This window comes from Rhinopithecus roxellana, chromosome 21 (genome assembly GCF_007565055.1).
Source record: "Rhinopithecus roxellana isolate Shanxi Qingling chromosome 21, ASM756505v1, whole genome shotgun sequence".
Lineage (NCBI taxonomy): Eukaryota > Metazoa > Chordata > Mammalia > Primates > Cercopithecidae > Rhinopithecus > Rhinopithecus roxellana.
Genome location: NC_044569.1, coordinates 317,336 through 344,264, shown reverse-complemented (window position 1 = coordinate 344,264; position 26,929 = coordinate 317,336). Strand labels below are relative to the sequence as shown.

The following is a 26,929-nucleotide window of genomic DNA, read 5'->3' as shown; positions in this document are numbered from 1 at the left end:
TATATTTTGTCACCTAGAGGGTGGTCTTCGAGAGTGGGAAAGCAGACTTCAAATAAACTAGAATTCTGATGGGGCAACTTACTAGTTGCATGAACATGGAAAAGTTAACCTCTCAGAAGCTCAGTTATATTTCAAAAAAGGAGCCTCAGTGTAGACTAATATATTCCAGTAATAATTAAAAGAGGTATTATACTATTGGGGAATCTTATTCATCTGAATTGTATAAACTGGAGTTCCTACCGTAGCCTTAAGCCTCCTGAACCTTTTCTGGAACAGTGCAGGGTGTAAATTAATAACCACAGCCTTATTTTTCTGCTTTTACTTGATGTACCTTCATTGTTCTTTGTTGATTCACTTCCTTTCTAGCTATACTCTTCACCTTCTAGTCTGCAAAGTGGTACTGATTAATCTCTCGTCATTGGGCAAGAGCTGGGTTTAGATTCTAGATTTTATTGCTATATTATATTTTATAACTCCTTTTCTTTAGAGATTTCTACTATAGAAACAGTTTACATAACATGAGAATTTCTATAATTAATAGCTCTATTCAAGTCCCAGGATAAAAACAATAGAGATATTTGAAACCAAATTACAGCCCATATAAAGTGAAATGTATTAAAGTACTCTTTCTTTAAATGTATGTACCTTTTTGCTTTCCCAGAGATGGAAAAAAAGCTGAAAGAAGAAAGAGAAGCTCGAGAGAAGGCTGAAAATCGGGTTGTTCAGATTGAGAAACAGTGTTCCATGCTAGACGTTGATCTGAAGCAATCTCAGCAGAAACTAGAACATTTGACTGGAAATAAAGAAAGGATGGAGGATGAAGTAAGAAAAATAGTACTGACTTTGTTCATCTATTAAAAGAGAAACGATTATATAAGTTATGACTGAAGAGTTATCTATAATTTAAACACCGTGAAGGAGATTTGAATGAAATGATTGACATGGGTCTATGTTCACTGCTATATGGTTACCCCAGCACCTAGAATTTTCCTCTTCAAATAGTTATTGAACATTCACTCTGTGTAATCTATGCCATTTTTCACTATGACAGTACAACTGTATTGAAATGTCATAGTTCCTTCCCTGAAAAAACTGACCATCTGCTTTAAAAGAAAAAAAAAAGTCTTTATTATAACGCATCTTATATCCCCAAAGAAAGCATTGCTCTTAGATTTCAATAAAAGTGTTTAACTGTAGTCTTTCCTGGCTTAGATTGATAGCATGGGGTATACATTTTATAAAGCAGTTAATAAAGAGATAAAATGACAACATGTCCTGGTGGTTACTATATGTACTTTAGAAATTATTTCTAAGACCGAAAGTAGGAAAGCCTTCTCAAGAAGATGTAACATGTTACCTAGATTTTAAAGGTTGAGTAAGACTTCAAAAGGTAATAGTTTTAGAGTCAGAGTTTTATTTGCTAGAGGGAATATTATCAGTAAAGATATGGATAATAAAGTGAGTACCGGGTGGATAAGAAGATGGGTAAGTAAAGCATAAAGAGGAACTTGATAGAACTTTTAACTTTTTGAAGAAAAGAAGAAGACATGTTGAGTGGTCATGGGAGAAATTTGGAGGCCAAAGTATCGATACTCTTTAAAACTTGCATGGTTGGCCAGACACATTGGCTTACACCTGTAATCCCAGCACTTTGGGAGGCTAAGGTGAGCAGATCGGCAGATTGCTTGAGCCCAGGAGTTTGAAACCAGCCTAGGCAACATGGTGAAACCCCATCTCAAATACCAAAATCAGCTATGTGTGGTGGCGTATGCCTATAGTTCCGGCTACTCAGGAGGTTGAGGTGGGAGGATTGCTTGCACCTCAGGAGATCGAGGCTGCAGTGAGTCGAGAGTGAGACCCTATCTCTAAAAAATAAAACTTGCATGGGAGCTATAGGTGAAAGCACTTCTAGAAAAATCAATCTGGTAGTGGTATATAGAATGGACTAGAAAGAAGAGAAACTAGAGATACCTATTAAAGTTAACATGCAGGAGGAATGTACAAAATTTGAAAGATAATATTCAGTCATTTAAAAAACATAATTTTTGACTACCTACTATTTGGCTCTGTGCTAGGAGTTGGGGGTTACTGAAGTGAATAAGATATAGATATGGTCCTGACTTTGTTGGAAGTTACAGCCAGGAGGGAAAAACAGATATTAAAATAGTAACTACTGGCCAGGCGCGGTGGTTCACGCCTGTAATCCCAGCACTTTGGAAGGCCGAGGTGGGTGGATCACGAGGTCAGGAGATCGAGACCATCCTGGATAACATGGTGAAACCCCGTCTCTACTAAAAATACAAAAAAATTAGCCGGGCATGGTGGCAGGCACCTGTAGTCCCAGCTCCTCGGGCGGCTGAGGCAGGAGAATGGCGTGAACCTGGGAGGCGGAGCTTGCAGTGAGCCGAGATCACACCACTGCACTCCAGCCTGCGCTACATACAGAGTGAGACTCAGTCTCAAAGAAAAAAAAAAAAAATAGTAACTACAAGCATTGCAAATAATTAAAAAGAAAATACCGAATGCTATAGGGTTGTATTACTAATCACATTTGGGAGTTACAGAAGGCCTTGCTAAGAGTATAACATTTGAGAGCTGAAGAATGAATAAATGAAGGTGGATAAAACAAGGAGTAGCGTGTACAAGACCTGTGAGGTGAGGGAGAATTTGTTGCATTTGAGGATCTGAAGAATATGATTGGATTGTAGAGAATGGCCGATGATAGGAATAGAGTTAGAACAGATCATGAAGGCCATTGTAAACCACTGTAGGAATTTTGAGTTCATTGGTCCGAACACCTAATAAAAACTTCAAAAATATTTGTTGAGTTGAATGAAACATACGTTCAGTTTGTTTTGTTAAGCTTTGAAGGGTTGTAGAGTAGAGCATATAAACAAGTAAATTTAAGTATTCCATTCAAATGTTCCCCCAGAAATGGCTTTTTTTTTTTTTTTTTTTTTTTTTTTTTTTTTTTTGAGACAGAGTCTCACTGTCACTCAGGCTGGAGTGCAATGGCATGATCTTGGCTCACTGCAGCCTCTGCCTCCCAGGCTCAGGTGATCCTCTCATGTAGCTGGGACTACAGGAGTGTACCACCATGCCTGGCCAATTTTGTATTTTTTTGTAGAGCGAGGGTTTCACCATGTCTCAAACTCTGGGTTCAAGCACTCCACCTGCCTCAGCCTCCCAAAGTGCTGGGATGACAGACGTGAACCACTGTGCCTGGCCCAGAAATGAGTTTTATAATCACCTTGTACTCCAACATTTTCATGATGATTGGGTCTGAAAGGAACCAGAATTTTTTTCCCTCCACAACATCTCATGTCTGAAATTTGGGAATTAATTTGACTTAATAGTAAATCTACAATAATAAACACGTGGAACAATGAAGACTCTTTAAAATACTAATATTTTTTACTAGTACCGTGAATTATAATGTACTTGATTTGGTTAGTATTCTTTCAAATAATGTCTAATAAATTATTTAAGAGATTTAAGATCCCAATTATTTTTCTCATTCATAGGTTAAGAATCTAACCCTGCAACTGGAGCAGGAATCAAATAAGCGGCTGTTGTTACAAAATGAATTGAAGACTCAAGCATTTGAGGCAGACAATTTAAAAGGTTTAGAAAAGCAGATGAAACAGGAAATAAATACTTTATTGGAAGCAAAGAGATTATTAGAATTTGAGTTAGCTCAGCTTACGAAGTAAGTCTTTAAAATAACATTGTGATTTCTTTCTTTTTTGTGCTCATCATTGACTTGTGTGTTTGATATTTTACATATGTACAGATTATGTACTTAGAGTTTGTGAAAGACAGCGAAAAAGTATTTAGAAGTAAAATAATTTACTTGCAAAGGTTTTCAAGGGAGTTCAGGCTTTGGAAAGACCACAGTTTTCTCATCTGATTTTCTTGTCCACAAAAGTCATCACATTTCTTCAGGTTAGAATTACAAAAATCACAGTGCCTCGTAGGAGATGTTCAGAGGCTAGAATTAGACATGACACACTGTGCGTTTTGTTTTGTGTCTTTGGTTCATCTCAAAATGCAAAAATGTCTTTTTTCTTTTTCTGTTACTCTTGGGATGTGATATGCCTGCTTACTTGAAATGGAGAACAAGCAAGATGTCAAGATTGCTTTCACAATTTGCCTAAGAATATGCTTCACAAGTTTAATATCAAAAGTGGATATATCTTATGCCAAGTCCTGTGTTTTTATTTCCTCTGAATTTATTTTATTATATCATCACTTGCTAGCTTCATTTACAGAGGTGATTCTTGGATTAAATTGTCAGTTTTCATAAAATTGGATTTATATTGATGAAATTCTTTTCCTCTTTTAGAGCCACCATTTTCACAAAAATGTGTTTTATATTTTTTTTCTCCAAAAATACTCTCACTCAGCATTCAATGGAGATTGGTGTGGACTTTCTGTCAACCACATGCCTTTTTAGATACTGAGAATACAAAGCTGTTATTACTGTCTAATATGAAAGTCTAGCAACTAGGTTTTCAAGCCTAGCTGCTAGACTTTCGTAGTAGACAGTAAATAATTATTGAAAATCTATGTCTTCGGGTTACGTTGTGTTTCCATCTTTTGGACTCTGCTCCTTTGTGAGTTGTGTTTATATATATATTATATACATGCAGTTGTCTGTCTGTGTTCCTCCTTCTTTGTCAGTTTGTTGTTCTTGCTTTCCCTTCTTACCTGATGATTCATTTCCACAGCCCCTTTTTTGTGCTTAATTGGCCATAATGTCTAGTATGTAGTACTGAATTATTACTTATTAAACATAGTACTATGATATAAAGCACTGAACTATTACTAAATTTTTCATCCCCCCCTTTTTTTTTTACTTACCGTACAAGACATTTTCTTCCCTATTACTGCTTTTCTGTGTAAAAATTTAGCAAAAATATGGTATCAATTTTATTTTTTCATTTTGGATAGAGCCACAATTAATATTCTCCAAAAAGTGATCATCAGTAGAAAAGGGTTCTCACTACTTTTGTATAGCATCATTTTATAAGGAGCAAGATAGAACCAGTGTGGCCTGACCAAGTTAATTAGTAAAATAATAATGAGGTATGTTTTTTAAAAATAAAGATTGTTTTAGTAAACCTTTTTTATATTAGCAACTTTAACAAACTAAGAATAAATAAAGTCTAGTATAAGTAGGAGCGTTTGTTCACTTGTTTTTCTTTTCATCTGAAGACAGTATAGAGGGAATGAAGGACAGATGCGGGAGCTACAAGATCAGCTTGAAGCTGAACAATATTTCTCGGTAAGTGAGAATCATTTTTAACATACGCACTGTTTCAAAACCTGACTTACAACAAGGTATTAGATTCTTTTATGTGAACTTTTTCTTTTTAAAATTCTTTTTCAAATGACTCTTCATCTTCTAATAAACATTGTGATTTTCTTCTTTTTGTTTATCCATTTGTTTCTTGGCATATTAGGCTATCATTGGTATATGTTTTTAAATCGTAAAATCTTTTCAGGCCAGACGCTGTGGCTCACACCTGTCATCCCAGCACTTTGGGAGGCCGAGGCGGGTGGATCACTTGAGATCAGGAGTTCGAGACCAGCCTGGCCAACATGGTGAAACCCTGTCTCTACTAAAAATACAAAAATTAGCTGGTTGTGGTGGCAGGCACCTGTAGTCCCAGCTACTCGGGAGGCTGAGGCAGAAGAATCACTTGAGCCTGATAGTTGGACATTATAATGAGCCGAGGTCATCTGTGCTCCAGCCTGGGCGACAGCAAGACTCTGTCTCATAAACAAAATGAAAAACTTTTAAATATTGTTGAAAACGCTTGCTCTGGGTGTTTGCTAAATGGAATTATTCAAAGTATCTACTGCTAACTTCTGCAAAGTGATCTGTAGCATCCCATACACCTTCTTGCCATATGCTTACACAGAGCAATCATCCAGTGCCTCCAGATGTTTGGATGGATGTCAAATGACTTGCGGTGGTTCCTGTGGATTCTTCATTTTGCTTCTAGAAGATAGTACAAAACCTGACCCTGTCTCAGTTCTGATTTATTGCATTGCTTGTGGGCATTGGATTAAACAGCATTCAATTCAATAAGCTGTTATGAACCAAATTTTAAGATTTGCTTTTATTCTGGGTTTTCAAATCAGATTATTTTTCTTTTTATCCCTTCATTGATTTACTTACTTGAATTTCAGTATTTGAAGTCAGAGAGATAAGAATCTAAGTCCCAAAGGCCAAATAGATTACTTAATTTTAGAAATTCTAAATACTTAACCTAGAGTAAGCCCTTATTCTTCTTTCATTTGCTTTCCCATAGACATTTATGTATTTTTTTGCCTAGAAAAGTGCTGTTTCTTAATGTAATAAGTAAGTGTTAAAGGAGTTCTCCACAGCTGTTTGCTGGCCCTTGCTATTTTTTTCCCTTCTCTTTTTCTTTTAAAGTAAAGAGGGTAGTTAAAAAGACATAGATGTCAGAACTGGAAGTTCACTCTGTAACTTCAGCAACTAACACAAAATGAGTCTCGTGTTAAATATTTTTCGCTGGAGTTGGCAAAAGCTCAGTGAATTTTGTAAGAATCATTGTTCTGAAATAAGCATATGTTATAGATATGTTAGCAGAATACTTGATAAATCTTATTTGTGGACATTGCTTTTTCTTTTTTGTTGAGATGGAGTCTTGCCCTCTCGCCCAGGCTAGAGTGCAGTGGAGGCAATCTCAAGCTCTGCCTCCTGGTTTCACGCCATTCTCCTACCTCAGCCTCCCGAGTAGCTGGGACTACAGGCGCCGCCACCACACCTGGTTAATTTTTGTATTTTTAGTAGACACGAGGTTTCACCGTGTTAGCCAGGATGGTCTCGATCTCCTGACCCCGTGATCCGCCCACCTCGGCCTCCCAAAGTGCTGGGATTACAGGCGTGAGCCACTGCGCCCAGCCCTTTTGTGGATATTTTTTACCTGTCTCTCAACTGCCCAGTACATCCCACCCACCAAAACAGAAGTGATTTTTTTCTAACATTAGTCAAGAATTGATCTAACATTTAAATTAGTAGTGTGTGTTGAATTTCTTTATAATGTCTTCCCAAATCTGTAATATACTTTATTAAGCTATAATTTCTTTTCTTTCTTTTTTTTTTTTTTTTTTTTTTTTTTTTTTGAGATGGAGTCTCACTCTGTCACCCAGGCTGGAGAGCAGTGGCACAATCTTGGCTCACTGCAACCTCCCGCTCCCGGGTTCAAGTCTCCCGAAGAGCTGTGATTACAGGAGCGTGCCACCACGCCCAGCTAATTTTCTGTATTTTTAGTAGAAACGGGGTTTCACTGTGTTAGCCAGGATGGTCTCAATCTCCTGACCTCGTGATCTGCCCGCCTCGGCCTCCCAAAGTGCTGGGATTACAGGCATGAGCCACCACACCCGGCCATTAAGCTCTAATTTCTATGTAATATACCCATTTTAAGTGTACTGGTTAGGAAGTTTTGACAAATAGATACAACTGTGTGACCACAACCACAATCAATATGTGGAATTTTTTTTTTTCACCGCAAAAAGTTCCCTTGTGGCCCTTCACTCTACGTTTTTCCCAACCACCTCTATACACAGACAATGACTGATTGTTTTCTGTCATAATTGATTATTTTTACCTGTTCTAGAATTTCATATACATGGAGTCACACAGTGTATGCTTTTTGACATGTGGTTTCTTTCACTCGGCATATTTTTTAGATTTCTTAGTTTTACATGTTGTATGTATCAGTAGTTCATTCCTTTTTATTGCTAAGTAATATGAATTAACCAGTTTTTTTTTTTTTAACCCACGTATTGATGGATATCTGGTTCATTTCCACTTTGGAGTTGTTATAAATAAAACCATAAGGAAAATTCATGTATAAGACTAGGTGTTGATATATATTTGTATTTGTCATGGGTAAATACTTGAGAGGAATTGTTGGATCATATGTTAATTTTTTTAATTTATAAGAAACTGCCAAATTGTTTTTAACCCACCATAAACACTTACTTCTTCTTGTCACTTGTTTTGCAGACACTTTATAAAACCCAGGTAAAGGAACTTAAAGAAGAAATTGAAGAAAAAAACAGAGAAAATTTAAAGAAAATACAGGAACTACAAAATGAAAAGTATGTCCATTTTGCTTTAGAACAAGAATTAGTACTGCAACAGGCATTCTTAAGTTTTAAAATAGTGAATAGATGTGCCATTATTCTGGTGGGAATGGTATAGAACGCAATTTATTGGGCTAATTCAGAATAAATCAGATTAGGCTAAATTTGCCTTTATGGTGAAAAAACAATGCTATAAATCAACACTGTAGCAATTGCAGAGATTCATTAAACTGACAAAAAGTTGTTTGACAGTTGTTTTCAGGGGTATCTCAATTTTTATTTTTTTAATTTATTTTTATTTGAGACGGAGTCTTGCTCTGTCACCCAGCCTGGACTCCAGTGGCGTGATCTCGGCTCACTGCAGCTTCTGCCTCCCGGGTTCAAGCGATTCTCCTGCCTCAGCCTCCTGAGTAGCTGAGATTACAGGCGTGCGCCACCACGCTCGGCTAATTTTTGTATTTTTAGTAGAGACAGGGTTTCACCATGTTGGTCAGGTTGGTCTCAAACTCATGACCTCGTGTTCCGCCCACCTCGGCCTCCCAAAGTGCTGGGATTACAGGCATGAGCCACCGCGCCTGGGCTAGTATCTCAATTTTAAAAGATCTATTTATATATAAATCATGCTGTTTTTGCAAATCATTATTTTAAGTTAGATAAAGGTATTTAAGGTCTTCTTAGGATTACTATGCAGGTTATGGCCTGGCATGGTGGCTCATGCCTGTAATACCAGCATTTTGGGAGGCTGAGGTGAGAGGATCGCTTGAGCCCAGGAGTTGCCCAAGACCAGCCTGGACAACGTAATGAGATCCCATCTCTAAAAATAATAATAATAAAATATTATTATACAGGTTAATTTTCATTACATGTATATGTTTAGGGTCTTAAAAGGAGAAAACCTTATAAAGCTATTTCAAGTGTAACAGCTTCATTTTAGAATTCAGCTGACAGGTCCAACAAGATAGTAACTCATGCAGGAGTATCTCGTAGCTAGGTAATGTCAGAACATACACTAGAACTAGTTTTCCAACACTGTTATATTCTCTTTACATTTAATCACCTTTGAAAGACTGTTTGTTGTTGAAACAAACAATTACAGAAAACAGCAAAACTAATAGTTTTTATGAATTATGACAAATGTCGTCATAACATCATCATCCATGAAAGAACCTTGCTATCCACTTCAGAAGCCCACTATATCCCACCTCCTAATTATGCCTTCTTTCCTCCCCACCTCAAGAGTAATCACCATCCTGATACAGATTTGTTGAAGAAACTGGAAATTTTTTGTCCTGTAGAGGTTCCCTCAGTTGCAATTTTATTGATTCAATTTCTGTAGTTGGTTGAACATTCCCCATTTCCCTTATGTTTCCTGGAAGTCAGTAGTTATTTCTAGAGCTCCTCTGCCCAATATGGTGGCCAGTAGCCACATATAGTTACTTAAATTTAAATTCAGTTACGTAAAATTAAAACTTAGTTCCTCAGATGTACTAGTCGTATTTCAGGTGCTCAGTAGTCATATGCGGTTAGTGTCTACCATATTATAATAGATAATACAGATACAGAACATTTCTGACATCCTAGAAAGTTTCATTGGACATTTCTGATTTGGAAGCTTAATCAGATTCAAATCTGATTTTTAGGAGGAAGAAGACTAATTCATATATAACCTTGTACTTTCTGGTTTCCCTGTTTCTGTTGTTAACCACTGTGGTACTCAACGTTAGATCTTAATACATTAGGTGTTGCAAACTGGAGATACTGACTTTTATCATTCTTCATTTTTTTTTTGTTGGAATACATAACTTTTATTTTTACTAGTTTTATAAATAAACTTAAACTTTTCGTTGTTTACCTTTGTTGACTTGATTATAAATTAAGAATAATTGCATCTTTTTGCAATTAAGTTGCCTTAATCGAGTTGATTAAGTTGATTAAAATATTTAAGGTCCAGAATTGACAGTAGTTTGTTGCCGAACTGTATATTATCATAAATTTTAGCATCACAGCAGGTATCAACATACTAATTTGGTGGCCAAGTATCATAGTTAGATAACCTAATTAACTGAAAGCTAAGATAGACACAAAGCTGCATTTCCTGGTTATTCTCTGATACAGTCATACTGTAGAGTCTGGTCTGTTACCTCCTCTACCATTTGTATGGTATTGCAATATGCAATCCCAGATGTATGCATTCACTGTGAAGGGCATAGTATAGGCAGAAACCAATCTGTGATCTGAGGAACAGAACGAGAAAGTAATTAAAAGTGCCAAATATTCACTCCATACTATATTGTTTCAGAGTTGATATATTTTCCTTTTTTCATCTCTTCATCTATTTAAGACAAATATATGGATCACCACTATTGTGCTGTAAGTACTGTGCTTTGTGCAGCTATCCAATTATTAGTAAGTTAAGATTCTTCAAGTGCTTCAGAATCGAGTTAGGAGAGATATAATCAAGGTACAGTGGCTGTGCCAAAGGATATCTCACCTTACCATGTGGAATTCAGAGAACATTTCCCAACAGAGATCACAACTGAGGGAAAGTAGAATTAGCCAGGGAATGGGATGTGGGGAATAAGGGACAGTATAGGCAGAAGCCAATCTGTGATTTGAGAAACGGTAAATGGTTAGTTCATGACAGATAAGGCTGGAGAGATAAAACTAAGTCAGATTACAAAGGACTTTGTGTATCATGCTGAAGAGTTTAAAATATTGAAATGTGGGGACTTTTGTTTCTTCCATTGTTGTCTATTTATTCCCAGCACTTCAATCAGGGACTTTCAGAGCAAGTATTCAATAAATACCGAATGAATAAACGAAAATTCTAAGCTAGTGACTGACAAGTATTTTAGAAAACTCACTCTAAGGAGTGGAGAAGGAATTGAAGTAAGAGAAAGCTGCATAGATACAGGGAGTCCAGTTATATAACCACTGGAAAAACTTAGATATAAAATTATAGTGGAAGTTGGCAGTAAGAGGCAACTGCATAAAACGAAGTAGGAAGTAAAAGAAGTAGGATTTGTAGATTTGGAGGCATAGGGGCAAAGGTTAGGAAAATTTTCAGGCTGACTCTCAAGTTTCTGACCAGGGCTGTTGAGTTGATGGTAGTGCTGGTCCCTGAGCTAAGGGATGCCAAAATTGTGAGACAAGGGGAGAGAAGATTATTTCAATTTCAGTCCTGTTGAGTTTGAGGTGCCTATGGGATGTCCAGATAGAAACGAATACCACGGTATTTGGGTTTATTTATTTATTTAGAATGCAGATAAAAGATAAGAACTTGAAGCTGATTTGATAGTCTTTGCATACAGAAACCACTAATACAGAGATCTGTTAAGGTGATTATGTATCTCAGAGTTTATAAACTCATGAGTCTGTGATGCCATTGGTATAATTAGGCTGTAATTAGTGGGGTCTAAGTGCAGATATATTCATTGCGTAAGTTGTAAGGATTATAACAAACTGAAGATCTCACCTCCTCAGTTCCGGCCATTTGTTACCACATGATAACACTGGCCCAGTATGTCAAGATCTTCTGGTTTTTCAAGAGAAACCAAGAGTCTGAATTTTTATGTAAAAGGTTGACCCAAAACTATTTTAGGTGTGTGTTTGTGTGTGTGTGTCTGGAGGGAAGTGGGGGGCACTGTTGTGGACTCATTTGGTCCTCCCAGGTAGCAAGTTGTAACCCATAGTGTAGGATCAGAAGACACAAGGGCTGAGGAAAGACTACTAGCTCCTAGACTTTTAAGGAATGGGCAGAGGAAGGGAAACTAAGAAGCTACCAACAGTATAAGAGAAGATCAGAGCAGGGTGTCACAAAAGCTGGAGTAAGAGAATATTTCAAAAAAGAGAAAGTGATTAAAAGTACCATATATTGGCTGGGCGCGGTGGCTCACATCTGTAATCCCAGCACTTTGGAAGGCCAAGGCAGGCAGATCACGATGTCAGAAGATTGAGACCATCCTGGTTAACATGGTGAAACCCCGTCTCTACTAAAAATACAAAAAAATTAGCCGGGCATGGTGGCGGGTGCCTGTAGTCCCAGCTACTCAGGAGGCTGAGGCAGGAGAATGGCATGAACCCGGGAGGTGGAGTTTGCGGGGAGCCTAGATGGTGCCACTGCACTCCAGCCTGGGCAACAGGGTGAGACTCTGTCTCAAAAATATAAATAAATAAAAATTAAACTTTAAAAAGTGTCACATATCCAGAAGGGTCAAGAAAAACAGTTATAAATTGTCCATTGTACTTATATTGAAGGTTATTCATTATCTCGGTGAGAACAGCTTCTAAATAGAGATGAGAATAGATATTAAAGTAGATTGAGACTGAATGGAAAGGGTAGAACAAGAGACAGAGTATACCTAACAGCCTGATTAGCCTTCTTTCTATTCAACACACCAATTAGTCACTCTCCTACCTCCAGGTATGTACATTGCTCTTCTCTCTTCCTGGAACAGTTTCCTCCAAGTATCTACATGGCTTGCTCCTTGGCCCTCTCCAGGTCCACATCATTTGAGAAGGCCTTCCCTGAATATGCTTTTTAAATTGTATACATCCCCACCCCACTACCTTGGTACCCAGTTCATACATCCTTCCCTATTTTATTTTTGTCTGTGGCACTTATTCCCTCCTAATATATAATTTTCTTACTTGGTGTATTTATTGTTTTTGTTTTTCCACTAGAAACAAAGCTCTATGGCAGAAGGAATTTTCAGATGTTTCGTTCTTAGGTCCAATTCATTGCTGTATGTCTAGCACCTACAATTGTAACGGCAGCATTGTGATGCTCAGCAAATATTTGTTAAATTAAAAAATTCAGGAGACTTGGCTGTTATGGCAAGAAGTAGCAGTAGCTAGAGGAGAATGTGAAGGAGAGCGCTTCCTAACAGTAGCGTAAACTTGAACATATTTAAATGGACCATGGGAAGGAAATCAGAGTAGGAGCAGCCCCACATCTCTTCATTCAAGTAAAATTTTTGAGCGCACTCTGTGGGCCAGAGAATTTTCTAGGCATTTGAAATACACTTGTGAACAAGAACAAAGCCACTCTTTATAATCTTATAATCCAGAAGAATGTGGAATGATTGATGATTGAATTCTTTTACGAGATAGGAGAATAAAGGTGAGAGATTGACTTTAAATATTAGTAAAGACAGTCTTTCATTATGGAGAGTTGTAAAGGAAGTCTGGATGAATATGTAGATGCAGGTAATTTTACCCTGAACCATCTAATTCTTTCTTGCTTTTTCTCTTGCACAGTAGCATAACCAGGGATATAAATATATTCTGGGTTAAATAGGTTTTCTGGTGTTTTAAAGTATAACCCAGATACTTTTATCTGAACTTAACACAAAGCAGAAACTTCAGATAAGAACGTGTCGTGAACCTGAAGCCCTGTATTATAATAGCTGGCAGAACCACTCCCAGTATTCTTAGATTTGGCATTGGCAGCATTTCCTTTCTTTTCCTAAACTACTAACTCTACTACTTTCCTAAGAAAAGTGTTTCACATCTCGTCTCTACTCAGATCGCCACGTTTTCCTTATTCTTGTACTTAGCTAATGGCCTTGCTTCCTAAAAATCAGAAGAGAACATCTATTCTCTTTCACCACCATAGCTACTAACTTGTCTATATCAGAGTAGAGTATCACAAAAGCTGGGGGAGGAGAGTATTTCAAGAAAAAGAAAGTGATTAAAAGTGCCAAATATTGCTGGGCATGGTGGCTCATGCCTGTAATCCCAGCACTTTGGAAGGCTGAGGCGGGCAGATCACAAGGTCAGGAGATCGAGACCATCCTGGCTAACATGGAGAAACCCTGTCTCTACTAAAAATACAAAAAATTAGCCGGGCCTGGTGGCGGGCACCTGTAGTCCCAGCTACTGGGGAGGCTGAGGCAGGAGAATGGCACGAACCCAGGAGGCGGAGCTTGTAGTGAGCCGAGAACAGGCCACTGTACTTCAGCCTGGGCGACAGAGTGAGACTCCGTCTCAAAAAAAAAAAAAAAGTGCCAAATATTCAGAAAAGTCACCAAAAAGTCATAAATTGACCATTGTATTTATTTTGAAGGTTACTCATTATCTTGGTGAGAACAGCTTCTAAGTAGAGAATAGTACCTATAAACCCTGCCTTCCTTCTGATGATGTAAATGGACAAGAGCATTTGCTCTTATCTAATGGCTAATCCCATCTCTTCCTGCCTACTTAAGAGTATGACTTGGCCGGGTTTGGTGGCTCATGCCCGTAATCTCAGCATTTTGGGAGGCCCAGGCGGGCGGATCACTTGGGTTAAGAGTTCGCTACTAGCCTGGCTAATGTGGTGAAACCCCATCTCTACTAAAAATTCAAAAATTAGCCGGACATGGTGGCACATGCCTGTAGTCCCAGCTACTTGGGAGGCTGAGGCAGGAGAATCACTTGAACCTGGGAGGGGAAGGTTGCAGTGTGGCAAGATCTCGCCATTGCACTCCAGTCTGGGTGACAGACTGAGTCTCAAAAAAAAAAAAGAATATTATGACTCCAACAATTCTCTTATCTTTTCTACATCAATTTTTACCTTTCTGTAGTCATTGTCATTGTTATGTAAACATATTTAGATATCTCCTTTAAAAACAACCCTCGTACACCGGGTGTGGTGGCTCACGCCTATAATCCTAGCACTTTGGGAGGCCAAGGTGGGCAGATCCCCTGAGGTCAGGAGTTCAAGACCAGCCTGACCAACATGGAGAAACCCCGTATGTACTAAAAATACAAAATTAGCTGAGCATGGTGGCGCATGCCTGTAATTCCAGCTACTCGGGAGACTGAGGCAGGGGAATTGCTTGAACCCAGGAGGTGGAGTTTGCAGTGAGCCAAGATCACACCATTGCACTCCAGCCTGGGCAACAAGAGCAAAACTGCATCTTTTAACTACATTATCTACATAGTAGCTACCATCCCACTTTTCTTTTTTTTATAGCCAGCTTACTTGAAAAGTAACATACCAGGTACCTTCCGCCATCTTCTTCCATTCTCTCTTGAGCTCACTCCAGTCATACTTTTGCATTCATCATGCTAACAAAACAACTCTTCTCAAGGTCAGTGGGGTCTTCCTAATAGTGACTTCTCAGTTCTCACCTTATTTCATAGCAGCATTTGACTTAGTTGATTACTCTCTTGAGAAAATGTCTCCTTTGACTTCTGTGACACCAGATGCTGTTTTTTCCTTATTGAACTGGCTACTCTTTCTCAACCTCCTTTGTTCCTTTTTCCCTTCTAATTGCTGAGACCCTTAGGAGTTTGGAGTGCTCAAGGGATTACTCCCTGCTTGTTCTCATCCAGCCTTGTGGCTTTAAATGGTGTCAGAGTCCAAGTACGTTCTCCCTTGAATTCCAGACTTATGTATTCAGCTGTCTAATTGACATCTCTGCTTGAGTGTTAAGCACCCCACATTTAAAGTGTCCAGAAAAAATTCCTGATTCCCTCACTTTGCGAACTGCTCCTCCCTATCTTCCTCATTTCAGTCCTCAACAACTCTATTATTCCCAGGTGTTTAAGTGAAAAATTTAGAGTCATCCTAGACTCTTCTTTTTTTCTTGCACTCTAAATGCAATCCACCAACAAATTTTCCCAGTGTTCACTAAAAATTATGTATAGACTCTAATCACTTCTCACCACTTGTTCCATTTACTGACCTGGTCCAAACTGCCATCATCTCCAATCTTATTTCAGTAGCCTCCTAACTGGTATCTCAACTTCTGCCATTGTCCCCCTACTGTCTGATCTTAATACAGCAGCCAGAATGATCTTTCTAAAACATCAGAGTACCAGAATAAAAGTCAAAGTCCTTATATTGCCTTGGAAAGCCTTACAATATCTGTTGTTCTCTTCTCCCTACTTTTCTTCTGTCGTCTTAGCAGAGAGGCCTCCTTGATCACCCTGTAATAAAAGTGATCACATTCATAACTTTCCATATTTTATCTTGTATTATTCTCTGTGACTTACTATATAGCACATGTTCATTTTTTAAATTGCCTATACGGCCCCACTAATACATGCTCCCTAAGCCCAGGAACTTTGTTACTGCTGTATTTATTTATTTAGTTTTGAGACGGAGTCTCGCACTGTCACCTCAGCCTCCCAAGTAGCTGGGATTACAGGCACCCACCACACCAGGCTAATTTTTTGTATTTTTAGTAGGGATGAAGTTTCACTATGTTGGCCAGACTAGTCTCGAACTCCTGACCTCATGATCCGCCCACCTCAGCCTCCCAAAGTGCTGGGACTACAGGCGTGAGCCACTGTGCCCGGGCTGCTGTATCTCTTAATTCCTAGAACGTGATGCATAGTAAACATAGTGTAGTACTTAATAAACCTTCAAATAGTTGTTAAGTGAATGAATGAATTTTCTGTGTGTGCATGTGTGTGTGTGTCTTTACTATATGTCTCCCTCTGTCCCTCTTGAGGCTTGAGGCAGAAAGTTTGAATTGTAATACTCAATAGAAAATAGGAGGTGGACATTACTCATTCAGAACATATTTATTGAGCCCCTGCTCTGTTCAGGGACTACAGTAGTGACTAAGAGAGCTTATCCAAGAGAGGCTCTTCTAGAAGAGTAGGCAAACTGGAGTTACCTCATCTTGGTCTGAATGTCAATTCTGAAATGTTTTAGTATCATTTCCAGGGAGTGTTGTCAAATTAGTTTGTAGTGATTTGCAAATCTCTTAGAAGTTTTCATAATCTCTTTGAATTTTGGAGCTGGAAGTGACTAGTTTAACCATCTCATTTTACAGATTTGATGAAACTGAACTACAGGAAGTGTAAGGGACTTGGCACTTTGTGCACATTGAGTGTCTCTACTCAATTAGTTAATGACAAAACAGAAATAAAGGTCTGGGTCTAGCCTGCTGATTTGCAAGTCAATGACTTTTCCACTATGCCATGCTGTCTTCCATTCCAAACCCACAAGAAATGTCTTTTCAAGAGCAGACTATTTGCTGTTGCTTTATTACCTTTTTTAGTTAAGCACAATATCAGATAGAAAACTAAATAGTTCTTTTATAATTTTTCAACATGTGAGAGGTTAAATTCATTACTTTTATAGAAAGTTTGCAATAGATTTAAATTTATTTTAAGCAATAAAATAATTCTTTTTATCATTTATCAGTTAATTGTGTTTTTAAGAATATGATTAAGGTGGAAGAATGAACTGAGTTTGTTTACATCAATTTCTCTTAAAAAATTGTTGCAGAGAAACTCTTGCTACTCAGTTGGATCTAGCAGAAACAAAAGCTGAGTCTGAGCAGTTGGCTCGAGGCCTTCTGGAAGAACAGTATTTTGAATTGACTCAAGAAAGCAAGAAAGCTGCTTCAAGAAATAGACAAGAGATTACAGATAAAGATCACGCTGTTAGTCGGGTAAGTGTGATAGTCAGGTAAGTCATATAAAATTTATTTAAATCACAGTAGGTCACATCTTAAAGTATTAGGGTAAGTGTGTGTGCAAATGTATTTACTTCTGTGTTATACATAGTGGTCATTCTGTACTCAGGTATAAAATAGTTTGTATAATACCAAACATTTGTTAATTATTGAAATTCTTGTTCAAGATATTGGGCTTTTGTTTGTATAGGTACAGAACCGATGCAATATTGGGCTGTTTTTCTTTCTGGCTATAGATCTTATTAGTTATATTTCATATGAAGAAATGGCTTAGTTTAAATTCATTTGTTGTTCTCTTAATACATTGCAACTGACTTTTTATGGGCCAGAATTCTATGAAATATAGAGAAACCATTTGGGAATGAGGAATTCTTGGGATAATATATAAATCCATTATAAGAAAACCAATACTCCAAACAATGACCTATTCCTGAAGTTTATGCTATAGTCTGTATAGAATCATGGGACTAAAAAGAGGAGTTAGATTTTTCTTCTAAAGCCGCTATCAATCACTCTGGGTTCCAGTTTTGCCTCTAAGAAGTTATATGGTCTTGGCAAAGTTGGCTTTAACTTCTCTAAGCCTCAGATTTCTCATCTGTAAAATAGAAATAATAATACCTCTTCCACATGATTGTTACGAGGATTAAATAAGACAGTAGACATAGAATGATTAATATAACATATAACACAGTAATGATTATACATTACTAAAAGTAATCTATAAATAAATGTTTTTATTGTTTGCATCATCAGTATTCAGATAAAGATACTGAAGTCCAGAAAAATTATGACTTGCTCAGGGTCACATACTAGGTTAATCGCAGAGCTAGAACTAAATACACATTTCTTAGTTTGCAATCTAGTTATCTTGCCATTACATATGCCCCCCTTTCGTTCATATATATATCTATATGCATAAACTGAAATAATTTTTGGAAGCTGTTAACTACTTTTAAATATTTTTGATGTAATTATATCTACATATTTTAAGCTGGAAACCAGACGTTTGCTGTAGTTGAGCAGTGTCTGACTTTTCTTTATCAAGCAGTGTATTTAAAGGTTATTGCCTGAAATATGAGAATAGCAAAGAGGCTGGAGCTTAAACTTTTGTGTGCTTTGTTCAGCTTGAAGAAACAAACAGCATGCTAACCAAAGATATGGAAATATTAAGAAGAGAGAACGAAGAGCTAACAGAGAAAATGAAGAAGGCAGAGGAAGGTGTGTAGAATTTTTTAAAAATCATCATGTTAAATCAAATTCAGTGATTTACCTTTACCTATGTTTGTGTTAGGTTTCTAAGATACCTGTTTGCATATATTAAGTAACTTCTGTAGCCTTAAGAATTATCTTAATGAAGTTACTGAAAGTTAATATGTAGTGTATACTCATTTGAATAATTAAGGACATTGTTAGTTTGAAATGCAGAAATTAATACCATACAATAACATTTAATATAATTTGTTGACAGAATATAAATTGGAGAAGGAGGAGGAGATCAGTAATCTTAAGGCTGCCTTTGAAAAGAATATCAACACTGAGCGAACCCTTAAAACACAGGTATACATGCTTTCAATCTTTTCCACATGTTCATTTTTGAGTTAATCGTTGCTCTTTATGCACTTTTTCCTAAAACCAAGGCTTATAAGGTTCAAACTTTTCATCAGAACAAATAACATAAATTCTCTCCCTGCTAACTATAAAAAACTTACTTGTGAAATAGGATTTCCAGGCCAGGCGCGGTGGCTCATGCCTTTAATCCCAGCACTTTAGGAGGCTGAGGCCAGCAGATCACTTAAGGACAGGAGTTCGAGAGCAGCCTGGCTGACATGGCAAAACCCTAGTCTCTACTGAAAATACAAAAATTAGCCGGGCATGGTGGTGCACTCCAGTAATACTAGCTACTCAGGCGGCTGAGGCACGAGAATTGCTTGAACCCAGGAGGCAGAGGTTGCAGTGAGTAAAGATCATGCCACTGCATGCCAGCCTGGGTGACAGAGCAAGACTCGGTCTCCAAAAAAAAAAAGAATAGGATTTCAGTTAAGAAAGCTAACTTGCCTAGTAATATTGTATAGTTGTAGAAGATAAGAGTATGTGGCCAAGGCATAGAAGCTTTATTTGCTAGTGTACCCAACATCAGAGTAGGATTAGCATACTCTTGATTCAGTACTGGGTTGTAAAGTTAACCAAAGAAAGGCTCCTGGTTCTTACATTTGAGTAGTGTGATAAATCAGTGTTAGTTACTCGTGCTACCAGTTATCATGTCTCAACCATCATTAAGTTGTCCGAATTTTCATACACACAAAAAGTCCTGCTTCCTTATTTTGAAGAAAAAAATACATTTTAGTATTAAATTGGATGACTACACTATTGATCTTTATTAATAATATTTTAATAGGCTGTTAACAAGTTGGCAGAAATAATGAATCGAAAAGATTTTAAAATTGATAGAAAGAAAGCTAATACACAAGATTTGAGAAAGAAAGAAAAGGAAAATCGAAAGCTACAACTGGAACTCAACCAAGAAAGAGAGAAATTCAACCAGATGGTAGTGAAACATCAGAAGGAGCTGAATGACATGCAAGCGGTAAGGTTTGTGTGTGTATGGACACGAGTGTGAAGGATTATTTTCTTAAATTATTTCTGTATATACTTGTTATCTATTTATCTTGTTTAGATTGGGAACAATCAAGGGTTCCGCCTGTTTGGTTTCATTCTGTAATTGGGATATGGCTGTTTTAATATTAACTGTAATTGGGGTAGAGGTTTTGAAGTATTGTAGCTTATTTATTTTCTCTAGTCAAGACTCACTTTTTTGAAATCAAAATAACAAGCTTAATTTTTTGATACCTCTTGGCTTGTTAATAGAACAAAATTGAGAACCTGGTCTCGGGCACTTAGATCTAAGCTTTTTAGCTCCATCAATTATGGTTTTCTGAAGTTTTCTGTACCTTTAAAGCTACTTCATTTGGAGCCAGAAAAGCATTTTCTATTGTAACTTTTTTTTTTTTTTTTTGATGGCTTATGTTTGAAAACAAAAACAAAAACTCTTTTTAAGGCAAGTAGAAAAGGAATTTGTCCGAGCAATGTATTACTGAGAACCTGACATTTCTGTAGTGTATCAAAATCTGTGGTAGCAAACATTCATGAAGTTTACTGTACATTTTTAGTATTAGCAATTTAAATTACTTTATTATATTTCAATTAATAATGTTGGAAATTGTTTTAGCTTGATTATATATTATCTTGATACTTTTCAAAATTAGCAATTGGTAGAAGAATGTGCACATAGGAATGAGCTTCAGATGCAGTTGGCCAGCAAAGAGAGTGATATTGAGCAATTGCGTGCTAAACTTTTGGACCTCTCGGATTCTACAAGTGTTGCTAGTTTTCCTAGTGCTGATGAAACTGATGGAAACCTCCCAGGTAAGAATAATTCTGTATCATTCAAACATGTATAAATGTCATGGAAATTAGTGTATATTTCTTTCATTTGGGTTTCTACCTCCTTGTCATTCTGTCCATGGATTCCTAAGAAGGAATTCTTATTTCTGATAGCCAAGGCCTGATGATGATTATACACTTGGTGTATTTTATGGAGTAGAGCAGTTGTAAGCAATCTTAGCCTATTTGAATAGACCTAAGAAGCTTTACCTGAATAAAAACCATAAGAGGTTTATGAACCTATTTTGAGCAGCCTAAGTCCACAGTGAGAGTCAAAGCTGCTACTACACATCTCGCTATTTTTTAAAAGTTGTACATTTTTGTCAGTAATAGATCTTTAGCATTTTATGTATTCTTGTGCTAAAACTAGGAACTGTACTTTATCATCAGAATCACAGCAGCTATGTATAGAAGCCTATCTAATGGAGTAGTGATCAACTTCAGTCAGACTTTGTTAAGTTTAAAGTTTGGAGAAATAGATAAAAGGGGTTGGGCAGTGCAGTAAGAGGCCAGGGGTGTCAAATAAAGGCCGGAATGAGTGGCTAAGATTTCAGACTTTTTTCTGTGTCTTCTTTTTCCCAGTGGAGAATCAATTTAAAAATAAACACAACTTCATTCTTGGCTTAATCATCATGTAAACTACAGTACATTTATGTACTTTACAGAGATGAGAAATACACATACTATAAGTTCAATTTAGAAGTAAAATGAATAGGTTATCATTATTAAAACATGCATTTACATATACACAGAGTCTTAGTTCAGAGTCTTGGAAGTTTTGTATACATGGTCATAAACTGGAAAATAGATTTTAATTAGTGTATTTTCTGAATAATACATAAATAGGAAGATATTTATGAAGCAGCATGTTTGATATTATAGGGATTCTATTTTAACAGATATTACTTGTTATTGTGACTTTGATATAAGGAACTAGATGAGTCACTCAGAAAACTTTATAGTATCTTTCTTGGTCAAGAAAGTGGGACTCAAAGTGGGAAATGAATTCAGCTCCTCTCTGTATGCCATGTGATCCCTGGCCTCATTCTTGTGTGGCTTTGCTAGGTCAAAATCAGGTATCTGGGAATGAAAAGGCAGTGAAGAAATATTTCTTGTTTTAGTGGTCAAGGAACTCTTCTTTTTACCTATTTTTGGCTCTCTGAAACTGCCTACCTCTTGAGAAACTTGCAGGTACACATGATTCATTATTGGAGAATCGCTTTGGATTTAATAAGAACCTCTAGCTTTAGTAGTTGAACATCTTTATAAAGTTAGACTTAATCATCACTAAGGATACAACTTTTAGAAGTGTTTGGCGGCCGGGTGCGGTGGCTCAAGCCTGTAATCCCAGCACTTTGGGAGGCCGAGGCGGGCGGATCACGAGGTCGGGAGATCGAGACCATCCTGGCTAACATGGTGAAACCCCGTCTCTACTAAAAAATACAAAAAACTAGCCGGGCGAGGTGGCGGGTGCCTGTAGTTCCAGCTACTCGGGAGGCTGAGGCAGGAGAATGGCGTAAACCCGGGAGGCGGAGCTTGCAGTGAGCTGAGATCCGGCCACTGCACTCCAGCCTGGGCCACAGAGCGAGACTCCGTCTCAAAAAAAAAAAAAAAAAAAAAAAAGAAGTGTTTGGCTACATTCTTTCAATTGTTGAACTGAATTTGTAGGTTAGATTCCCACTTCATTTACCCTGAGATACTTCTGGAGTTACTTAGTATAGGAGTTCTTTATGTATATATGTATGTATGTATATACGTATGTGTGTATGAAACAGTCTCACTCTGTCACCTAGACTAGAGTGCAGTGGCGCAATCTTGATTCACTGTAACCTCTGCCTCCTGGGCTCAAGCGATCCTCCCACCCCAGCCTCCTGAGTAGCTGGGAGTACAGGTGCGCATCACCACACCCAGCTAATTTTTTTAACTTTTTGTGGAGATGGGATTTCACCATATTGCCCAGGCTGGTTTTGAACTCATGAGCTCAAGCTATCCACCTGCCTTGGCCTTCCAAAGTGCTGAGATTACAGGCATGAGCCACCTGCCTGGCGACCTTATACTCTCTTTAGTGTCAATTCAAAATTCTGACCAATTTTATTTTTATTCCACCCATTTCTCTTTAACTATTTATAATGCCTTATACGTACCTTACTTTTCTTAGTATTGAGTTAAATATGTCAGAAATGGACACATTATTAGTGAATGCTAGTTAAAAGATTTGAGTTGCAAGATGAGCTGGTGGGACTGCTAATGAGGCAAGTGATGAATTTTACCCACCATCGTGGCTGATTCAGAAAGGCTAAGCTCATAGTGCCATCAGCTGGCTTCATTGGCAGACTTAGGCTGGGAATCCATTTAGATTTCAGAATCCTGACCTAATAAATTGACGTATTGAGCAAAGAGATTTCCAAATGTTTCTACTAGCTCTATTTTGAGTATATTTCTTAGAATATGAGTGTACTTTCAGGAATTTTGTTGTTAAGGTTATCAAAGTCCAAACCAAGTGGGGCAGGGAGTACTGGTGGCCATTCTCCCTTGCTAGAAAATGAGGCCAGTTAATACTCTCTTCCTATTACTGTGTTCTTCATTTTGAGACTTTATAGAATCTCAACAGTGCTGAACCTTGACTTTCATATTGGAAGTAGAAATTAATGGATAATCTTTGTCAATATTATTTACCTCTCTGTGGGGCAGGTATTTTGCTAGTAAATTGAAAATCTGTATTAAATCCACCATTTACTAGATCCTCAAAAATGGTCCCTGGCAAATAAAGTGAAGGTTTTGCAGTCATATCTAGGAAGAATTGTTAAAGAATGTTGATGTTCATTCTTAATATTAGATAGTTACATATCATTCAAGTGTCTAAAAAATGTCTTGAAGGTAATGGCTAATGATTAATTTTTACTTCAGTTTACAAAATTAATAAATGAATATACATACTAAAAAGGAGAGAACTTTGAATAGATTAAGTTTACTCCACAGTTAAAATAATGGCTTTTTGAAATATGGGTCACGTTTTTCAATTTTTTTTTAAGTAGTTGGATGGATGAACTGACACTGCAACTTTTATTCTCTTAGATTTCATCATTCAATATAAAGATTATAATTTAATTATCTTGTACATCTAGAGCACAGCCTCTATGAATCCTCAGTGGCTATTTTGTTATTAACTAGCTTAAATCTTAAATCTCCCCTCTGAAATTCCTATTCTAAAAACCTTATTAAAAAATGTTACTCCTTCTCTGACTTATAACTCTTTGAAGTTCTTGAAGTCACCTTCATTCTCTTAATTCTTTTATGTCTTTATCCTCTCTTTGGTTCTGTAGCAGGTTGTGGACTACCACACAATGTAAACATAAAGATTACCCTTAGGGTTATGGATGCCTGTTGCTTAGATGACAAAAACTTTTATGTGATAACTGTTTCTTTTCTTCATTGTTTCTCTTTCCTTCTTTTGGAACTGTTAACCTAGACATCTGAAGAGAATGTAGAAATAGATGAGGCATTAGGAAAACTTGGTATTGATACTCCAGTAATATTCATGGTCTCTTATGGATTATTTGTATCATACCCTTTTCCATCCAGCTTGACCTTAGATTATGTAACTTAAACCTGAAAATGGTGGATCACTTGGTGTGTTTCCCAATATTTGAATATATGAAGGTTTCTGACTTTGCCCAAATCTACAGTGATTTGAAGTTGGTGTATCTGGCTTGTTGAGTGTTGACTTAATTTTCTTTTTTATATCACTTTTGAATTTAATTAAAATATTTTGAAATGGTTCTCTAGCCCTGTTTCTTAAGCAGTATGTTTGTGGTATAGCTAAATAAATTAGGTTGTCTTCAGAGGTTAGTTCTGATGTTTAAATTGGCTGTATCGAGTATTGATGTACATATAGTTAGACTATCTCTTATTTGGGTAAAGAAATCGCTGATATTGTAGTAATATACATCTAACTTCTTATAAGTTAAAATTGCTCTACAAATATATTGTATAAAATTTGGAGCCAAGTTGTTTTTGTACATATGTAGAATATTATTAATGATAATCCAGACTTAGAGGTTCTCTCAGTGGGAGTTTCATTTAGTTATCTGGAGAAGCTGTTTTCTGTGCTTGTGATATAAAAGATGGAATTTACAGCGTTATACCTCCAGGTCACCACTGAAGTCACAGGTAGTCCCGATTTTAGAGGAGGTCTTTATATATTTTAAAAACTGGTAAGTATATTATCTTGCAACTATGGTAGGAGTAAGGAAAGGAAACACAGGAGAAGCTAGTATGTTTTTTTCTTTTTATCTGTTATTATTGAGCTTAGTTCAGTTGCTTCTCTGAGGAAATTCACCAGATGGAAAAACTAAAATTTTCTCCCATGACTTTGTTGTAAATTGGCAAAAACTTTCACATATTCTTGACACCTTTATTTTCATTCCAGATTTCTTCATTTAATTTATTTTCTCCCTGGGCCTCTTCATTTAATTTAAATATAAGCAAATGTAGAATTCTGGCTTATTTGACTCAAAAATTCCCTTGGTATATAAAATTTCTAAGGAACACTGAAATGACATATAAAGCCATACCATATAACAACTTATTGAAGATATATTAAAGAAAACTGGCAGGTTAACCCACATCTAGAGAAAGAAGGCATAAGTATTTTTGACATTTATTGTCACAAAGAAATAATGTGAAAGTGTAGGGTATTTTGGCATACAAAATTTTGTGTAAATGTCAAGATTTAAAAGGCTTTTATATCTTTGTTTTTGGTGAGGAATTACTGATACTAAACAACTTTGTATTATCAGATATTAAGACTACTTTTCATTCTCACTAATGTTCATCTTAATGTTTTCCAAACTACACTTTAAAACCAGAGCTGCAATTTCTGCCACACTAATGGGAAAATTTCTGGCAATAACTTTTTTGCTTTTATAAAATAAAACATTGGTGAATGATCAATATGTGATCAGCAGTCTTTTGCTTGTTATTTAGTATAAAACTGCCTGTTTGGTTTTTAAACTGTAACCATTAAAGTCACCAAGGATGACTTTAATTGGCTAATTCAGAAGAACGAAGAATTGCAAAATAATCAACAAATATCTGTCATGTACCTCCTCAGTGTGTCATTTGCCATGGGATATATAAAATCAAGTGTTAAGATATAGTCCTTGCTCTCACAGAACTTACCAAGGAACTACCTAACCAACAAAATAATTACTTCATGAACTAAATCGCAGCAATTAAAGCTAGGTGCTGTGGTACATGCCACTGCTCAGGAAGCTGAGGCTCAGGAGTTCGAGGCCAGCCTGGACAACATAGCAAGACTTCATGTCAAAAAAAAAAAAAAGGAAAAAGAAAAATGTTGGGAGAAGAGAGGGATCATTTTGAACTAAAGTTATCTCATCATTTCCTCCATTTTAACAATTTATATGAAGAGGAATAACACAAGCAAAGGAGTGGAGACATTAAGTACCTGGTGGGAGTAGAGGAAAAAAATATTTCCCACAATTCAGTCAACTGCAAAGCTTGTTTGGGAACAGAATAGTGTTGTGCTCTAGAAACATAAGCTCAGAAGTTAGACTGCCAGGATTTGAAACCATAGAGCTTTGATAGATACTGATAGAGTTGCCTTGCCCAAGTCAGTTTACCCTGCTAAGCCTTAGTCTCTTCTTTTGTAAGTGAAAGATGACAGTAGAACCTAATTCCAAATTCCTAGGAATATCCTGTGTTCATGGACTTATACATAGGTTAAATATGAGATATTATAAAGCATGTGGCAAATAATAAATTTATAAATAAATCAGCAAATCAGTAAATGTTACCTATTGTTAACTGTTGCTGTAGGACTGAGTTTATAGCTTGTGAGTTATATGAAGGGGGACAATATATATTCCCCTTAGGATTATCATTTGAGTGATAGTATAATCTCATATTTTAGTGTCATACTTTGAAAT

At 36.9% G+C, this 26,929-nt stretch overlaps 1 protein-coding gene across 1 annotated transcript in view; it reads left to right on the top strand.

Moving 5' to 3' along the window:
• Positions 1 to 26,929, top strand: part of ROCK1 (Rho associated coiled-coil containing protein kinase 1) — a 154,288-nt gene that overhangs the window by 118,229 nt on the left and 9,130 nt on the right. Inside the window, 9 exon segments of the mRNA XM_010354888.2 lie at positions 662 to 822; positions 3,525 to 3,709; positions 5,218 to 5,287; positions 8,045 to 8,139; positions 17,351 to 17,516; positions 18,665 to 18,758; positions 19,009 to 19,097; positions 19,936 to 20,124; positions 20,804 to 20,963. Coding sequence (XP_010353190.2) covers positions 662 to 822; positions 3,525 to 3,709; positions 5,218 to 5,287; positions 8,045 to 8,139; positions 17,351 to 17,516; positions 18,665 to 18,758; positions 19,009 to 19,097; positions 19,936 to 20,124; positions 20,804 to 20,963 — 1,209 coding nt within the window.